The sequence below is a fragment of the Gymnodraco acuticeps genome, unplaced genomic scaffold (assembly GCF_902827175.1).
Source record: "Gymnodraco acuticeps unplaced genomic scaffold, fGymAcu1.1, whole genome shotgun sequence".
Lineage (NCBI taxonomy): Eukaryota > Metazoa > Chordata > Actinopteri > Perciformes > Bathydraconidae > Gymnodraco > Gymnodraco acuticeps.
Genome location: NW_022992193.1, coordinates 1,174,095 through 1,191,892, shown reverse-complemented (window position 1 = coordinate 1,191,892; position 17,798 = coordinate 1,174,095). Strand labels below are relative to the sequence as shown.

At 39.8% G+C, this 17,798-nt stretch overlaps 2 protein-coding genes across 5 annotated transcripts in view; one reads left to right on the top strand and one right to left on the bottom strand.

Moving 5' to 3' along the window:
* Positions 1 to 4,675: 4,675 nt before the first annotated feature.
* On the top strand, positions 4,676 to 9,492 carry LOC117539339 (PI-PLC X domain-containing protein 1-like). Its single transcript, XM_034205493.1, has 7 exons — positions 4,676 to 4,929; positions 5,727 to 5,863; positions 6,727 to 6,852; positions 6,941 to 7,096; positions 7,304 to 7,416; positions 8,259 to 8,329; positions 8,951 to 9,492. The coding sequence occupies exons 1-7, from the start codon at positions 4,827 to 4,829 to the stop codon at positions 9,271 to 9,273; spliced, it is 1,029 nt and encodes a 342-aa protein (XP_034061384.1). The 5' UTR covers positions 4,676 to 4,826; the 3' UTR covers positions 9,274 to 9,492.
* A 1,247-nt stretch (positions 9,493 to 10,739) lies between these two features.
* LOC117539332 (collagen alpha-1(XVIII) chain-like) overlaps positions 10,740 to 17,798 on the bottom strand; it is a 48,829-nt gene continuing 41,770 nt past the window's right edge. For 3 of the 4 annotated variants that reach the window (XM_034205480.1, XM_034205478.1, XM_034205479.1), the window contains 10 exons: positions 17,720 to 17,754; positions 17,010 to 17,126; positions 16,776 to 16,923; positions 15,822 to 15,886; positions 15,602 to 15,730; positions 15,378 to 15,410; positions 14,398 to 15,282; positions 13,627 to 13,824; positions 13,111 to 13,220; positions 12,624 to 12,843 (listed from right to left, as the gene is read on the bottom strand). In XM_034205480.1, the coding sequence (XP_034061371.1) occupies positions 12,630 to 12,843; positions 13,111 to 13,220; positions 13,627 to 13,824; positions 14,398 to 15,282; positions 15,378 to 15,410; positions 15,602 to 15,730; positions 15,822 to 15,886; positions 16,776 to 16,923; positions 17,010 to 17,126; positions 17,720 to 17,754 (1,934 nt within the window). In that variant the 3' untranslated portion in view covers positions 12,624 to 12,629. Of the gene's footprint in view, positions 12,844 to 13,110; positions 13,221 to 13,626; positions 13,825 to 14,397; positions 15,283 to 15,377; positions 15,411 to 15,601; positions 15,731 to 15,821; positions 15,887 to 16,775; positions 16,924 to 17,009; positions 17,127 to 17,719; positions 17,755 to 17,798 lie in introns of all 4 variants that reach the window. The other variant, XM_034205477.1, reaches the window with a different exon arrangement.

Below are 17,798 nucleotides of genomic sequence, written 5' to 3'. Positions count from 1 at the left end.
GACTGAAATCTGCTCTGTGAGTCTCCTCTCCTGCAAGATAAAGACATAACGGTGATGCAATCGCAGCCATCTAATTGGACATGTGGTCATCATCATGCCTTCATGGCCACGTGACCAGGTGAAGGCCTTGAGAAATTCTTGGAAACTTAATTGACATACAACAAATTAGCCCAAGGAATGTCCCTGAATGTGCCTCACTGCAGAGTCAATATAGTACTCTTTATTAATGGACGTAACGTGACCTTTAAATCCATTTGACTCAAACTAAGTCTTAATTTGCTTGGCGTCCTCTCAATTCCCCCTCAAGACAATTAAATGAGATTAAGACCAAAAGCTTTAATGGAGGAGGGGGACAGCAATAAAGAGAAAAGTACAAAATAAAGCAGTAAAAGTAATGCAAAGAATAACTATTGCAGACTTTCATTCTGCTGGACTGTATTGTAACAGGGTTTAAATATGTACAGTATGCTGTTCCAGATCTAATAAAGAGATGGCTTCATTAAATCTTAAGCAAGATTTGAAACTCAATTTTTGGAGGAATTTCCACTGGAAGGTCTTCAAAGAGGAACATCACGCTCTTCGGGGTCAGTTCACATCAATAGAGACAGTATATGTCTGGGGTTGATATTATAATTTTTCCCTTGGCCTCTGATGAAGTTGATAAGACAATGAAGAGAATGTGATTTTAGGCGTGATAGGAGGAGAGCAACAATGTGCTGTGTTTCCCCCACAATTAGTTAACACAATCATTTGGGCAGTAATTAAATAAGGTTTGCCCGCAGAAACACAAAGGCAGCTATTGACGGGACATTTGATCAGATGCAGAGCGAACAGTTTTGACATCATTGTCATTAAACTGTTTTAAAGGCGCCGTGTAGAGAGGCAGGACTTTCATTCATGTGCAATACTGTTTAGTGTTTATTATAACTAATAGTGGCTGCTAGTTCACTTACTTCTAGAATGCTTATTTTGATCATACACGAGTGCTTGCTACTTTTTTTAACAACACATGATTTCTGATTAGCAAAGGACTTTCGTCTTCATTTTTAAACCTAAATATTTCTAAAATAACTCTCTCACTTCCAGAGCCACCAAATATATAAACTACATGAATTTGTAAAATGTGTATTTTCTTCAAATACCTTTTTACTTTTATATGTAATTTACATTTTAACATATAAGTATTATTCTAGCTTGGTATAGCAGACCTCATTTTGCATCCATGCACAATGCGTTCTGCTTCAGCTTTAGACCCATTTACCTCGCTTACACGTTTGAGTTGTTATAATTTTTATTTTTATATTTCAATAAGGAATGGGGTTGACTATTTCTTATCCACGTCCCCTCTTTCAAAACAAGTTCAGCCCCTAAAACCTCCACAAATCCTGGACTACGCTCAGCTGTACGTGGATTGAATTGTATTAAAGATCCCATGTCATGGCCATTTCCACTGATCATAATTCCATTGTTGAGGTCTACTAGAATAGATTTATATTGTTCAATGTTCCAAACTCACATTGGTTTCTCACACAGCATCTCTGTATAGTATGTGTATTCACTCTCTGTCCTAAACGGCTTGTTGGAGCTCCTGCCTCCCCCCTCTCTGTGAGCCCAGTGGCCGTCTGCGAGACAGCGAGACACAGCGAAACCCAGCCCGAACACACACACCCGCAACCTGGCTGGGAGTTTGTGTGTGCTCAGGCTGAGTTCCACGGTGTATCACTGTCTCGCCGACCCCACACCAGTGAGCCAGCTCACAGTGTCCCGCTCCTCACAGCAGCGAGCCTCGCAACGTCCCGCCGAGTGTGTGTGTGAGGAAGTCCGCGGATTGGTCCAAACGTAACGGCTCCGCGGATGTAACGTAACGTCACTATACCCGAAATACGTCACTATACCCAAGAAGTAAACAATGGAAAAAGATAAATGTCCAACGAGGCGTTCTGGGGCAGCATAGACAGGTCTTTTCTGTGTTAGAGTTTTACTCGCTACAGGGTGTACTTTGAGGGTTTGTGACCGTTCACATGCATAAAAAGCTACATAACACACAAGGGGACGGGTAATCACCAGAAAAGCATGACATGGGACCTTTCATATCCCACATTAGACCTCTATAAAACATTCTAAACTCTTGCACCCTTTCATATCCTTATCTAAACCTCCATCTTCTATAAATCCTCTAAATTTCCATTGGCATACTTTGCTATTATCAACATGTACCCTTCTTTTTGCCATGTTTACACCACTTAAGCATTTACAACCTTTCTCTGTCATCCCTTGAAACGCCTTATAACTGCATTTTTAACGTATACCACTTCAACTGAGCAACTGGCTGTCAATTTAAGAATCTATTGAGCAGATGCTCAATAGATAATAGTTGTTTAAGCTACTTTTCTTCCCCCAACAACCTACAACTCAATAAAAAGCACAAGCTCCTCATCCACTTTGCTCAAATTAGTCAAATAACTTGGATTACATCCAGAAAATAATGAGAAATGTTGCAATACTGTGATTTGTTAGGATGCAAAAGTGTCATATAGCACTAGCGCTATCATTTTAGACACACAAGTCTTGAAGTGGGAATAAAATCAGACAAACTTAGAAAATAAGAAGCAGAAGAAACACAGAAAGGAAAGAGCAAAGAACAGGGTCTAAAATAGGACGGTGGAGAAGAGGAAGTGTTATCTGTCAGCGCTGCAGAGTGTCAGAGGATGAGCCGTCTCTCAGTCTGAGTCCTGAAGTGTCTGCTGAGCGCTGTCCTCCATCTGCCTTTTAAAATTATAGCACAATGTGACACAGTGGGGCAGGAAGGTGGAGGCATGGCGTGACCAGAGTGGGACGGTCACTGTATTTTTAGAAAGCTATAAATTAAGGAGAAAATCCTGAAAACCCCCACAAAAAAACGTGGAGCCTTTTGAACATGCAATCAAGATGAATGCATCAGATCCTTGTCTAAAGATACTCTATTACAAGTAAACATCTCTAAAAGTATCACAAATATCTTAATCTGTTTATTTTATATTGTGTATTCTTTAGATACTCTGAAGATATATATTCATGTGAGGACAATTATCAAAAAAACCAATTAAAAGGTCATGAAACTTTAAATGTCCTGTGTTTGTGATCACAAGACACATCGAGGGTCTGAGGAAAACAAACATCTACAGCTTCATGCCAACTAAAGAAACTCGATAAAGACTGATTTATCTTTTAATATATATGGCGAGAAAATATTATTGGAGTTATGGTTGCTCAGTTTATTACTAAATTAGGCTGGTGAACAAGAGAGAGAGTGTACATGTTGACCTAGAGCTGCATCTCTGTTATTGAACGTGGCAGATCACAGCTATTCAGATTGATGACCTGAGATCAGATCAATATTTTATAAAAATTTGATCCGTCTTGATTTGATAGCATTTCATTTTATTATATTTCACCGCGGACCCACTTTGACTCACTATAATATATATATATATATATATATATATATATATATATATATATATATATATATGGAAGAGGCTAGAAGTCTCTTTGCATGCCTCTATAAAATCCAACAAGATAATCAGATAAAGCCTAAATTGGTTTTATAAATCGTAAAGGTATTTTCTCTTAGAACATGCCGGATTTGAACCTGGTGTTACAAGAACTGTTTCTTCTAAAAGACCTAACATGACGGAGCTAAACAGCGGCCACTTGTCAGTCCTTAGCCTAATTTTTGCAACTCAAAGTACCGACTGTAATCTGTTCATGTGTGGCTCCCATGACGTGCTGCTTTTGACATTTATAATTTTTGTAGAATTAGATTCTCTGCTGGTTTTATTTGAGCGAACACAACATTTGATTTAATGTATTATAGGCCTTGAACATCAGTAAATGTAATAGTAGAGCGACTGTAATGAGAACAGAGATTATGTGGAGGTTAAACCCCAAACAGTTTGTATGAGAACTTAAAAAAACGTTGTAATAATAGAAAAAAGTAGCTTATAGCAGTGGCTTTAACTCAGGCCTGTGAAAGCACACTTTCAGTTCAGGTCAGGTAAATCCTCACAATGGCGTGTTTTGTACAAGCCTAATGATAGTGTAAACAACTCTCCATTAATCTATTTTAATTTTCCTGACTTCATTTAAAGGACAAATTCTCCTCAATAAAAACACTTTGCTGAGTTGAAATACAGCATTGTGTAAGGGATTAAGTAATGAGGTAACTAACCTAAATCATGTTAAATCACATGTTTTATACGCAAATAGCACAGTGGCAATTTAAAGCTGTAATTTTATAAAAATTCTAGCTTTGATTCCATATTATTTAATAGAATTGTCTTTATTTGGCACTGACTTTGGCTATATTAGAAAGGGGTCTAACTGAGTCAGTAAAATGTGTAATGATTAAGGGACGAAAAGGGCTTTAATTCTTTGCATTTCTCTTCATTATCGGGGCTAAATGGCAGCCTCATGTTTTAACAGCTATTACAAATTAAATGTAGATAGATAATGCATTTTCTTTTAGAGAGAGATTTAGGACTAAATACTATGATGCTATTATCAATTTGTTGTGAATTTAACTACTTATTACACGACACATAGTTCAAGAGTAGGAAGGCTTTTGTTTCGAAATGTAAACTCGCGTTTTATTTTGAAAGATGACGTAACAGGAAGTGTTTTCCTATTTTATAGGCGTTAGCTTGAAAACGTTATATATCCGGAAGATTTTATAAACAAACTGTGATTGTTGTATTGTATTCCAAAACGAGGAAGAGGAACATGTTGCCAACAGTAAGTATTTAGTTGAACAGGGAGGAAGTCAACGATATTTCAGGTAAAAAAACATGGAAGACGAAGAGCGGCTACAGCTCGGAGGGAACCCGGACTGGATGTCCCTTCTGCCCGCAGAGCTGCTGGATGTCCCGCTGTGGAACCTGGCCATACCCGGTAAAACAGAAACACTTCCTTTTTCTATTTCTATTTAATGTTTTTATGAAAATTTACCAGTTCTTTTTATATGAGAAGTCCAATTTATTTTCATGTCATATGACCATGACTCAATTACTCAGACGATAGGACACACCTCTTTTTTAGATTCGAGTACTTCTGTTTTATTCTATTTCTATTTTATTTATTATCTGCATGAAAAACCACCTATAACAATGCTATTTGTATAGGTTTTGATTTAGATAATTACTTTGCAGATTCAGAGCATTAATACAAAATACAAATCCAGTAACTTGTTATGATATCTTATTATATATAGTAGGTTACCTAGCAGTATACTATCAGTTATGTTCCACCTTTACCAGCTGCAACATAAGGTGTTTTACATATTAATCCATCACTTATTATAATGCAATAATATAGGCCTGGTATTCTGCATACTGAGCCCAAAACACAGCAGAATCTTCATTTAAATATTGATATATAAAGTAGAAGAAGCACTTAAATCCACTAAAAAATAAGTATTTCTCATGAGTGTATTAATAACATCTGTTTTTTAGCTGGAGTCACTGGGGACACATGATCTCTCTGAATATATTTTGCACATTTCTGCAAACGTACCGGTCAATAAACTAGATTCTGATTCTGACTAACTGAAAGGATCTTCTAATACTTTTACTCAGGTACTTTAACGGAGTACGTCTACACTGTTATTACTACTGTCACTTTAAAGAGTACTTTCCCCTCTGCTTTGGGGCATATTGTTGAGTGTGTCTGCCCTCCGTCTCTGACCACAGGGAGCCATGACAGCATGTCTTTCTGCCTGGACGTCTCCTCTCCTGTCCTGAAATCAGAGCCCCGCCTCCTCAGAGTGATTGACAGGCTGTTTCCCTGCTGGACTCGACCCTGCATCTACCGCTGGGCCACCACACAGGTAGAGATGTACTGTATTTTACAGGTACAATCATTGAGGCCTGCCCTTCAGTGGATTTGAAGGGAGACAATCTGATGGTGCGTTCAGGTGGCTTTCCACAACTTGTAAAGTCAAACATTTCCAGTTTTTTTTCCCCCTGTATGTGCTCAAAGTCACTGGCAGCAAACTGAAAGGCCTCTTTACAAAGATTACTGAAGTAGAGGTACACAATTAGTGCCATAATAAAGTACTGCAGCACAAACACCCTAGTGAAGATTGTATTGCTATATTATATAAGATATGATTTCTACATGTTTACCTGGAACTATTTTTCTGAATAACACATTATGTAAAAAGAAAAAAACAACTCTGCTCTATTTAATTTAATTGTTTTTGCAGAAGTCTGAGAACTATTTTCACGGAAAATGTCATCTGCTCTATGTAATTCGAATTGATTAGATTATTATGGCTTAATGCTGGTAGTTAATGTTTACTAGGAAACATATATATGCTCTGTTTATTCAGATGTACCAGATACCTAATAGTAAAACGGGAAGATTTTATTTACTCGAGAGTTTGATTTAATTGGAGCCTCTTTAATTAAATTTGAGTAATTATTTTGAATCAGGAAATACTCGTGTCTTAAAGTAATTGGATTTAGGCTATCTCTCTAATTGAGAAACACATGCACATTTCCCCCAGTAAAACAACTTTCTTTTGAATTCTGAAATATTTCTGATGATAAAAGGTGTGTTCAGATATTACTTTTTATGTTTCAAAAGCGCCTCATAAATTGTATTTTCTACAAAGAAAAGCTGTGAAATGCATTGGATTATCATACATTTGACATTGATTCCCTTTTGTCTTCTTCCCCGTGTGTGTAGCAGTCGGTCCTGAGTGATCAGTGTGATCTGGGAATTCGTTTCTTTGACCTGCGGATCGCCAGGAAGCCAGCAGGAGGCGGGAAACTGTTTTTCGCCCATGGCATTTACACACTGATCACTGTGAAGGTACACACACTCAGTCTCAGGTTTGAATGGGGTTTACATTAAAAACATCATCGATGAAAATGAGTGAATACAAAATATGTGTGTGCAGGAGGCCCTGGGGGAACTGGCTACCTGGTTAGACACTCATCCGAAAGAGATCATCATCATTGCCTGCTCTCATTTCGAGTCACTGACCGATGAAGATCACTGCCAGCTTGCAGATTACATCATTTCCCTGTTTGGAAAGAAACTATGCTCTTCAGAGGTAACACAGTTGTCATTTTTCTAAATAAGATTATCAAATACTTTTATAAATATCAAATATATTCTTCTTTTAGCCTTACAAATGTGTTAATACAAGTGTACATTGGGTATACTTAGATTTATAACCGCTCAAAAATGTCACAGACTTAATAATACATACAACATTTTTTAAATATATGGTTTTTGAATAATATATGTTTATTTGCAGGACATTCCCACCTTGCGTTCCTGTTGGTGTAGAGGTCAGCAGGTTGTAGTTTCCTATGATGACCAGCAGATGGTGCTGCAGCACCCTGAGCTGTGGACTGGGATACCTTACTGGTAAATAAATCCGAAGAGGCGAAGTCCCGCCCTTCTACTTCCGACCCATGGGACCTTATTTCGGAAAAATTATGTATTGAAGTCAATGGGGAGAGAAAACGTATCTTTCGATCCCGTTTGAATTGTGCCACGAATTACACATATGATGTTTGTCAATCTTAAAAAATCATTTCCATGTCCAAAGTCACAGTTTGTCTTAAAACAGTTGAAATATAAGACTATGAAAAATACACAACTAGAAAGACTACAAATCCCAGAATCCCCGTCCCGCATGCTGGCTCTTACGGAACCGACTAACTCCCCTTGTGTGCATGTACAGCTCTCAACATGCCCAGACTTGTAGTGATTTTCTCCTCGTTTAATACTTTTCGCCTCATTCTGAAAGAAAGAAGTGAAATGTTCCAACGTGACGGCCGTCTTGGTGTGTGGTGCGAGATGGGAGATGTAGTTCATTGAGCGGTTTCACACAAAAAAGTGTTACTTCACAGTTTTACCACACATTTTAGTTTTTTTGACTTGCAAAATTATCTTTTAAATTGACAAACATATGTGTAATTTGTGGCACAATTCAAACGGGATCGAAAGATCATCTTTCTCTCGCCATTGACTTCAATACATACTTTTTCCGAAATAAGATCCCATGGAGCTCCCCCGGAAGGGGAGGGACTTCGCCTCTCAATACAAATCTCTAATTGTTCTTTATTAGATACATGCATTTATGTAGTTTTGCTGATTTAGGTTGCCAAATGACCTACAAATCATCTTGGCTGTAGACTTCTCTCCACTATGAATTTGAGCTGTAAATTAGAAAAAACATTAAACTGACTCTGGCTCTTGTTCAGGTATGCCGACAGTTCGGACCCTAAGAAAGTGATCGCCTATCTGGAGGAGCAGAAACACAGAGGAAGACCAGGTAGGCTGAAGAGGAAGATATATATTACTCTAAAAATAAACTTTGTTTGAAGTAAAAAGTGGCACCTGTGTTAAATACTGATGTATTCATATTTGAATATTCCTTTTATGTGATGAGACCACCTTAATACCTCACATACTGTTGAGTAATTCAATCTATAACCATTATTTAAATATTCAATAAATGTGCAGATTATTTTCTCAATGAATCGTCTACTCTATAAAACATCACAGTATAGAAAATGTCCATCCCAGGGTTTCAAAGTCCAAAGTGATGTCTTTAAATGTCTTGTTTTCATCAGTTCAAACCCAAAGGCATTTATTTTTCCTGCTGGTCTTCTTATCAATTAGTCAACTATAGTTTTATTACTTGACTGTATTTATGATCCCTATTAATAATACATTTATTTTTTCCTGGGGTCCACACAAAGACAAGACATTTTAAACATCATATTCTCATCAGTCCACAATGTCAACAAAGCAAAGTAAAAGAATAGATGTCTCTCACATTCATGTCACATACGAGTAAAAAGCAATATATTCAAAATAATAACAAGTGGCATAAAATGGAAAAACTCATGTACTTAACTTTTTGATATTTATCTGTCTGCTTTTCTCACAGATGGTTTCTACGTCAGCGGGCTGAACCTGACAGAAGACGCTGCGTACATCCTGCTGCACCCCCTGCAGGACATGAGGACCCTGACCATGAGGGCTCTCTCTCTGCTGCTCCGCTGGGCGAGCGAGCAGCAGCCGGGGGGCGGGGCGGGGGGGCTCAACGTCCTCTGCTGCGACTTCGTGGACGTCAGTCACTTCTGCTCGCTGGTGATCCGCCTGAACTACAAGAAAGTGCTCGCTGCTCCTCGGGCCGTCAGTACTGTGCCGAGAGCAACAGTAGAAAGCATTGGCTGTTGCCATAGCAACCAGACTGGACATCCAACATAGGAACTCTTGGAAGTCAGCATTTATTATTTTGTGGCTTTTTTCTCAGTGAAAGTGCCAATTACTGTGAATACTGTCACTTGCAAACGTGTCACTCTTACCTCTTGTACACAGGTTCATGTATTGTTTTACAGATTGTACATATATTTGAATTTTGTACATACTTTTTCGGTTTGCATGTTATTTGGGAGTATTAAAGGTGGGGTAGGTAAGTTTCAGAAATCGGCTCGAGATACACTTTTTGTTATATTCCATGGAATGCTCTTAACATCCCGGTAGCAATGAATATCTTAAGTGCTTTGACAAAAAATCCATAAAAAAATGTCATCTGTGGAAGCCGTAATACTGTAAAAAGTACAACCAATCCGTTTAGCAGGGCCGGCTAAACGGATTGGATTGCCGCCCTGTCTGTCAGCCTTCCATCTCGTGCACGCACAATCGTGCCGTCATTGGGCGTGCATTGCAGCAGTACTTCAATGACTCGCCAGCAACAGGCGGCCACTTTCACCAGTCTGCTGACGTCATGTGCGCGTTCATGTGTGTTGGAGGAGGTGCTCTGTAAGGAAGTCTGAAGGAAGGGGCAGAATCTTTTCGGCTGTGTACTTTCAAATTTTAGTGCACTCGAGCCGGTTTCTGAAACTTACCTACCCCACCTTTAACCTATGTACATTATATAAATAAAAGCTTTTATATATTTTTGTACTATTGCTGCAGCTCTCCTATTTAATGATCTTAGATATCACGTGGTATCATATTTAAATCCCGTTACAATTTCAGTATTTTATGACGTGTTCATTGGGGATGGGAATTGGAAAGCAAATGTATATTCGAATATTCGACCTCCAAAAAAACGGTTAACCGATTTTACATATCCCGTAAAAAAAGTTTTAATAATAAATACATTTGCAAATAAATATAGAAACCAAACCAAGTTTTCTTTGATATCTTTCTCAAGATATTTAAAATAGCACTGTCGTACAAATGTAATTAATCCATTTGATAATATGTAATCAACTGAGGCACCCCTCCAATCAAAATAAGATGGCATAAATAAAATAAAATATTCATAACTCATATTCGAATACCAGAATAATTTTGAATATTCGATTAATCGTTCCCATCCCTAGTGTTCATACAATTTCCTCCATTACTGACGATCTACATTCAAAATAATTGAAACAATTGCAGTTTTCCTGAAGTTGTAGTTATATTGCTGTATAAAACTGCTTCAGCAAATCACTAAAACCCCCCACTATTGAGCCGACATCAATCCATGGAATGGTTTCTGAAGTCAGGCAGGCTGCCGGTCACATGAGGACACAGGTAGCTCTTCATTAACAAACAAAGGAGACGCAGCTGTGCAGGCAGCTGGCCAATGACAGGAAGACCACGAACAGACAGGATATGAATCTGAGTTAGAGAGACGGGAGGCATCAAATTCTGTTTCCTCACAGAGAAGGAGACCACACTCACACTTTCCACACAGGTTTATTCAAGCAGATGTTGCATTTTAAAAGGATGCTCATCAACACAAAGTCAAAAACAGATAATAATGATCTTACTGCAGTTGTTAAGGCACGTGGAAACGTCACTTTATTGTCTACTTTATGCGGAAACTAATGAAAGGCTGTGTTGGAAGTTTAACCGCAGAGTGCTGTCAGCTAGCTGCAGTGCATTTACCGTTTGTGAAGAAATAAAAACAAATGGAGGAATAAAAAGCAACAGTGCATAGACAAACAGTTATGGCTGAATCCTGTCCAGATATCTGTCGGTACATTTGTTTGCATACTTCCTGCACAAACTTTGAATCAGAGGAAATGTGTGTGTAAGGCTGCACATCTTCTGGGTATATTTGGAAATGTTATTATTCACACACTATACTAGAAAATGCACGGTTTATAAAAAATAAATATCCCTTTGTTACTGCTAAAAATACGGAAACATGTTCCCATGTAAGACAGTCACAACATAAAAAAGACTATTACTGAAGTGCTATGGGTTACAGGTTATATCAGTGTAAAAGAAAGGAAGTTAAACCATTTTTAATAAACAATAACTCAGGTTTATGTTGGACGCTGAAATGTGTGGATGACTGCACCGATACCCACCTGAGTATTTCAATTTTCCACTCTAGCACTGACATATACTGTATATAAAGAGTAGACGTGGAATTAAAGCCACAGGAGATGTTGTTTTAAATCCTTATTAACACTGCTCTTCAGGTATTAGGGTTGTAAATATGAAGAAGAAAGGGACACATGAAATCTACCTGTTTTTTCGAAATGTAACTCACACAGATGTACTTTCTATGCATGATCACAGTGGTTTATCCCTTTTCTGAGATACATTTATTTCCCTTTTATCGATAAAAAAGAGGGGGGTGCTGTTATGTGACATATCTTGCTAAAGATATTAATTATAACATTTCCCCTTGTTGAGGAAATATTATAAAAATGTAATTATTCGTACCATTTCCTGAAAAACAGCTAACCTACAAGCTTTGAAAAATCACAAAAGTTGTTTAGCATCAAAGCTTTTAAAAATAATATCCTTAAAGATTGCTTCTGGATAAAAAATTGTTTACGTTTAAGACCCTGTTATTCATAAAGGAATCTAACATGTATATAATACATTATTTTTTGTTGTATATATTGGACAAGAACCTGGGTTTTCATCTTATGAAAGGAATGTTGTTTATTGTGCATATAATCTAAATGGTTAGAAGAGTCTTTGAGGATTTTGGAAAGTTCTTTAAAAGACCATAAATTGATGTTGAATCGTACATTTTTTGGTAATAAACACATCTTTTTGTATGTAATGGTATTACAAAAGAGGCACAAACCTGTTACCCTGGCACTTTGGATAAACCTATCTATAAACAGTATTGGGACTACTTTCTCAGAAGTAAATTGTCTCTATAAAATCAGCCTGTGTGTTCTTAAGTATAAAGCACCAAGCGTCAACATTTATATCAGCATTTAAGCGATTGCTAGCTTAAAAGTGGAAAAGAACCATTCACAGACAAGCGAGCGTCCCTGCTGGAAACACACTGTTGCCTTGTGTACTTCCAATATGGCTGCCGCAGGGTGTGTTACTGTATATATCCTGAGTTTAAACAAAGGTTCAACATGTGGGAGGGTCCTGTATAGCACCATATGGGAATGGCTTACAAACAAACTAATTATTCATAAGAGGAAAACATATTTACAACATACTGAAAAGTATGGACAAAAGCATGGCTTCGGGAGGTGTCCAGTGTGTGTGTGTGTGTGTGTGTGTGTGTGTGTGTGTGTGTGTGTGTGTGTGTGTGTGTGTGTGTGTGTGTGTGTGTGTGTGTGTGTGTGTGTGTGTGTGTGTGTTTATCTCTTGGCCTGGCCGATGTAGCTGTTCTCGATGCACAGCACCACGTAGGAGCCGGAGCAGCTGCTGGGGGTCTGCTGCAGCAGGTTGCCGCTCCGCAGCTCCGCCGCCGTGCCGGTCAGCGCCTGCTCGCCCACCCGCCAGCCCTCACAGATGCTGTCCACCTGACCCCTCCCCGCGGCGTTCGACCCGTGCCACAGCATCTTCTCCGGCCTGGGAAACATGGGGAAAGAGGACATTTTAGAACCTGAAGAGCAGTGTAAATAATTATTTTAAACTAGGTTTCCAGTGGCTTTAATTCCACATTTACTCTTGATATATATTATTTGTTGGTGATAGAGTAGGAAATGGAGTAATTGAAATACGAGTATTGGTGCAGTCATCCACACACTTCAGCGTCCAAGTGAATTTGTGTCTATTTTGATTACTGCATACCAACAAAATTCCGTTACGGTGGTTTGGGGATGATTTTTGTCTCACCATGTGCTGTCGTTGAGGACGTCTTTGCCATCGAAGGAGTACATCGGCACGTTGTCCTTCATCCTGCCCTCATTAAACATGGCGTCCCAGCTGTCATACAGAACCTCGTCCTGATGAAGGTGACACAAAAAAATCAGTGCAAAGATCTGGTGAAGGATATAGAACTGGTGGGCAGATAGTTACAGATTATTACAATTGTTATGATCAATATGTAGATAACGATTGGAAATAGTTTTTAGGGATCAATTATTTGTATTGCACTTTCACATAAAAGTTCTGCTTTTACTTCCATGTGCTGCTACACTCCTGCAAATGTACAACGCTTTGCATCAAAATAGGACAAAAAAAATCACACGTTTCCAGTCATTTCATCTTTGATTATGAGACGATAAAGCCATTAAAATAACCCTCTTCTGTTTCTAGCTTCATATCAACATGCAGACATGAGACATTCTTATTGGACCCTTGGGAAGAATGTATTTTCCCTTAAATGTCCAGAAACCCTCTGCTGGCTACCTTCAGGTTGACTATGGGCAGGTGGTCCCTGTCGCTCCGGCGCACGATGCTGTGCAGGTCCTGCAGTTTGGCGGAGAGGAAGGCCCGGAAAGTTCCCTTCATCCCGATGGCCTGAGCCTGGGTGAAGCACTGGTAGTCTGCTCCGCGGATCCCCCGCATGGAGCCGGAGTGGGGGCTGTTCAGGGCGATGAGGTGGAGCTGGGGAACACCAACATGTACAGTATTCATATTTGATTTCATTAAAAAACTTTAGCGGAGATGTGAGCAAATGTTGTCACGGTAAATACACATTTTTACATATTATTTTATATACTGTTCAATGTGCACATGTTTACTTTGTGTTACTATATAAATATTGTTATTTAATTTTTTGTATTATTTTGTTTACATTTATATTCTATTTTATTTTTATTTGATCTTTTATTGCACAATTTTTCTTTAACTTCTTATGGTTTTAAGAAATATTTGTATTTGTATTTGATTTAACCTCTTGTGTTTATATGAATATTGTTGTTTTTAATGCACATTTTCTTTTTTTACTTAACCATTTCTTTTTATATAAATATTGTTTTTGAATAAAATAATTTACTGCACATTTTTATATTTTTACTCAACTTCTTTTGTTTGTATAAATATATTTTCTCTGTTTCATTTAATTCAATCTTTCTTTGCACATTTAACAATAGAGCAACCATCACAAAACCCATTTACCCCCCAGGATCTATAAAGTATTCAGATTAAATGGGATGGTGTGGAAGTGGTCTCTCTTACCCCTGCTCCTGAGGTATGATGGTGCACTGGAGTGTGGGGCACCCGAGGAGGGGGTCTTCGCTGAGGAGTGACGGCGAAGCGAGGGTCCGCGTAGCGGGAGTCCGGGTACGCAGGGCGCTCCTGAGCCGTGTTGACAGAAACCCTCCCGTCCGGTTGGTTCAGGCGGTCTGTGTAACTCGGGAAACGTGGATCTGTGGGTGGTGGGAACCGAGGGTCCGGCTGATACCGGGGGTCAGGGTTGGAGGGATATCTGGGGTCAGGGTGGGAGGGGTATCTGGGATCAGGGTTGGACGGGTACTGTGGTTCCTGATGGTGAGGGTCCTGGTGTGTAGGGTGGTGAGGGTCCTGGTGTGTAGGTTGGTGAGGGTGGTGAGGGTCCTGGTGTGTAGGTTGGTGAGGGTGGTGAGGGTCCTGGTGTGTAGGTTGGTGAGGGTCCTGGTGTGTAGGTTGGTGAGGGTCCTGGTGTGTAGGGTGGTGAGGGTCCTGGTGTGTAGGGTGGTGAGGGTCCTGGTGTGTAGGCTCGTGAGGGTGGCGAGGGTCCTGGTGTGTAGGGTGGTGAGGGTCCTGGTGTGTAGGGTGGTGAGGGTCCTGGTGTGTAGGCTCGTGAGGGTCCTGGTGTGTAGGCTCGTGAGGGTGGCGAGGGTCCTGGTGTGTAGGGTGGTGAGGGTCCTGGTGTGTAGGGTGGTGAGGGTCCTGGTGTGTAGGGTGGTGAGGATCCTGACGTGTAGGGTGGTGAGGGTCCTGATGTGTAGGGTGGTGAGGGTCCGGGTAGACGGGGCTCTCAGGTTGCCTTTGGGAGTCGTGTACGGAGGGGTCGGTGTTTTCGGTGTGGTGGGGGGAGTAGGGAACAACAGGTGGGGGCTCCACAGCTGCAACCTCGTTACCCTGGAAATAATGGGCATTATGTGAATGAAAATAACGTGCATTATGTACATTAAGATAATGGTCATTGTAAGTGAAGAAAAAGCCAAAACACTCACATCTACAACGGGCAAAGCAATGTAATCCCCAAGCTGCAAAATAAAGAGACAACAGAAATATACAGGGGGTTACAGTATGTATGCATGGAGTTTGCAATATGACGTAAGTGTAAATACATAAAAACATAAATAAATGAATAAATACATAAATAAATAAATATAGGAACAAAATTGTTAAAATTAAATGTGTCCTGCCGATGTAAGACAGTAAGTCAATACTTCACCTGGACTTGACGAATGCCCCCCCGGACCCTCAGGTAGAGATCAGTTTGATCTATGATGTAGACCAGAGAGCCCTCAGGCTGTCTTCTGGCGGTGGCTGTCATGGTGTCATACGTCCTCAACACCGTCACCTACAACCACAGAAACACTCTTACAGCTCAGCTACAGCTACATTACCGCTGGTGTTTGTGTTTTCTGTTAGATAATAAACTGCTTATTCACCCCTGAGGAGTATCCAGGTAGTCCAGGTGTTCCAGGTGGTCCCGGGGGTCCAGGAATATTGATAGCTGTCATAACAAAAGGGAGGGGATCACATGACTGTATGCAGACTTAATTGCAATGTTGGATACAGTAAACTAAAATGGTACTAAAACAAAAGTATAAGTACTTCATTTTAATTCAAGTAGAAGTAAAACTAGTAAAAAAGTAACTCTTCATTAGATGCAATCATAACTGCATAAACATGTCATCAACAGGTGATAATAAATGTGAGTGCTGTCATTAATTAACATGCTCAGGAATGTAATATAACAAAACATATTTCTTATGTCAATTACTGAATCCTAGTGTGAGAGGTTTCAGCGCAGTCCGGATCGTGTGTGTAGAGATCTTATTTGTCGCTGAATATTATAAATATTTGTTGCTAAGTGTCTCAATAAACGTAGGGAGAAGAGTGTAGACCAATTAAAATGAAGTGAAAGCACACACTTTCTATCACAAATGCACAAAGAATTCAGCAAAACTACACGAGTAACAATTTAGGAACAAATTACTCAAGTAAATGTAACGCGTTATTACCCACCATTAGGGATATTAGGAAAATAATATCACAATCCTTTCGACCGAATATCTTGATATCAATAATGCAACAATCTTGTAAGGTTGACCATGCTGTATTTACTCAATGAGGATTTTGATAAATAATCAGTAATAAGTCTTTTTTGACCAAGCGGTTGAAGGCAAATAGGCTACGAAGAGCTAGAAAAACCTACTCCAATTTACTATAAATCAGCATTTTAAACTAAGAAAATGCTAGTCATATAAAAATATCTAAAAGTAACTAAATTATTGACAACTTTTTTTGTGATTTAACATCACAATAACGATATAACATTGACACGTTTCCCAGCCCTACACACCACTGCTTATACGGTTGTGTTTAGGACCCTAACTCACTCTGTGTGCCTCTGTAAACTTCAGGTGTGGATCCTCCTGCAGGTCCAGGGGGCCCTGGGGGTCCTTGCTGACCATCATAGCCTCTCCCTGGCTCACCGGGGGGCCCCTGAGGGCCTGCTGGCCCAACGATGGAGTCTCCTCTTGGACCCTGAAGCAACAAAGACAGGAAAGTATTTAGATTTGGATTTTCAGAGCACACAATGACCCTTTAAAGCTTTATATTTCTGATCTTACCGGGGGTCCAGGTGCTCCGGCCCCGCTCACTTCATATCGGGGGTCATAATATCCCCCGGCCGGTTCTCCTTTATCCCCTTTGTAGCCCGGGGTGCCACTTTCCCCTTTCATCTCATTCTGCACATATGAACAAACACCCACGACATTAAAAGACAATAGTACTTGTGGGGGAAACTTCTGAAGCAATTGGAAACAGGACTCAGAGAGACACGAGGAGAGCTGGAGCTTTGATGGCAAACACTGACGCTTTATTTGGAGTTACGGCCGGAGAATTGACAAGACAGGTGGTGTGTCACGAGTTGACACAGCGGCTGCCAAACCAATTCTGAAGATCTCTTTCTGCAGCTCGAGGTTTTAACTAGTTCAGAGTGTAATAATCAACATTCTTCATCAGCGAGACTAAACAATATGGACCCTGAATCTAACTAGAGCTCTCGTCCATAGAAAAGAATATGCGTCAGGGAACCTACGTCCCTGAACAGTAAACTACCTCATGGCGGCTTGTGCTCTGTCATAGACTGGCAACAACAAAGCGCCCAAGCTGCTCCTCCTTAAGAGAGATAGCAGCAATACCCAAGGCCGTAGACCTATGCCACGGGAAAGGAGACAGTGAGAGGAGGAAAGGATGAACTGTCAAAGGTTGAATACCTAAGCAAATGATTCCCCAACAGTACTAATGGTCATAGTTTTAAACAGAAAGACACACTTACCCTCAGGGAGTAGATGTCAAAGGTCGACCCGCCTCCTGCACAGAAACAAAACGTCTTGCTATGAATTTCATCTTTTTTT

Bases quoted from the DNA above. Each gene is read 5' to 3' on its own strand.
- LOC117539339 (XM_034205493.1), top strand. From the start codon at position 4,827: ATGGAAGACGAAGAGCGGCTACAGCTCGGAGGGAACCCGGACTGGATG. The intron at 4,930-5,726 runs GTAAAACAGAAA...CTCTGACCACAG, and splicing joins GTGGAACCTGGCCATACCCG to GGAGCCATGACAGCATGTCT. The intron at 8,330-8,950 runs GTAGGCTGAAGA...CTTTTCTCACAG, and splicing joins GAAACACAGAGGAAGACCAG to ATGGTTTCTACGTCAGCGGG.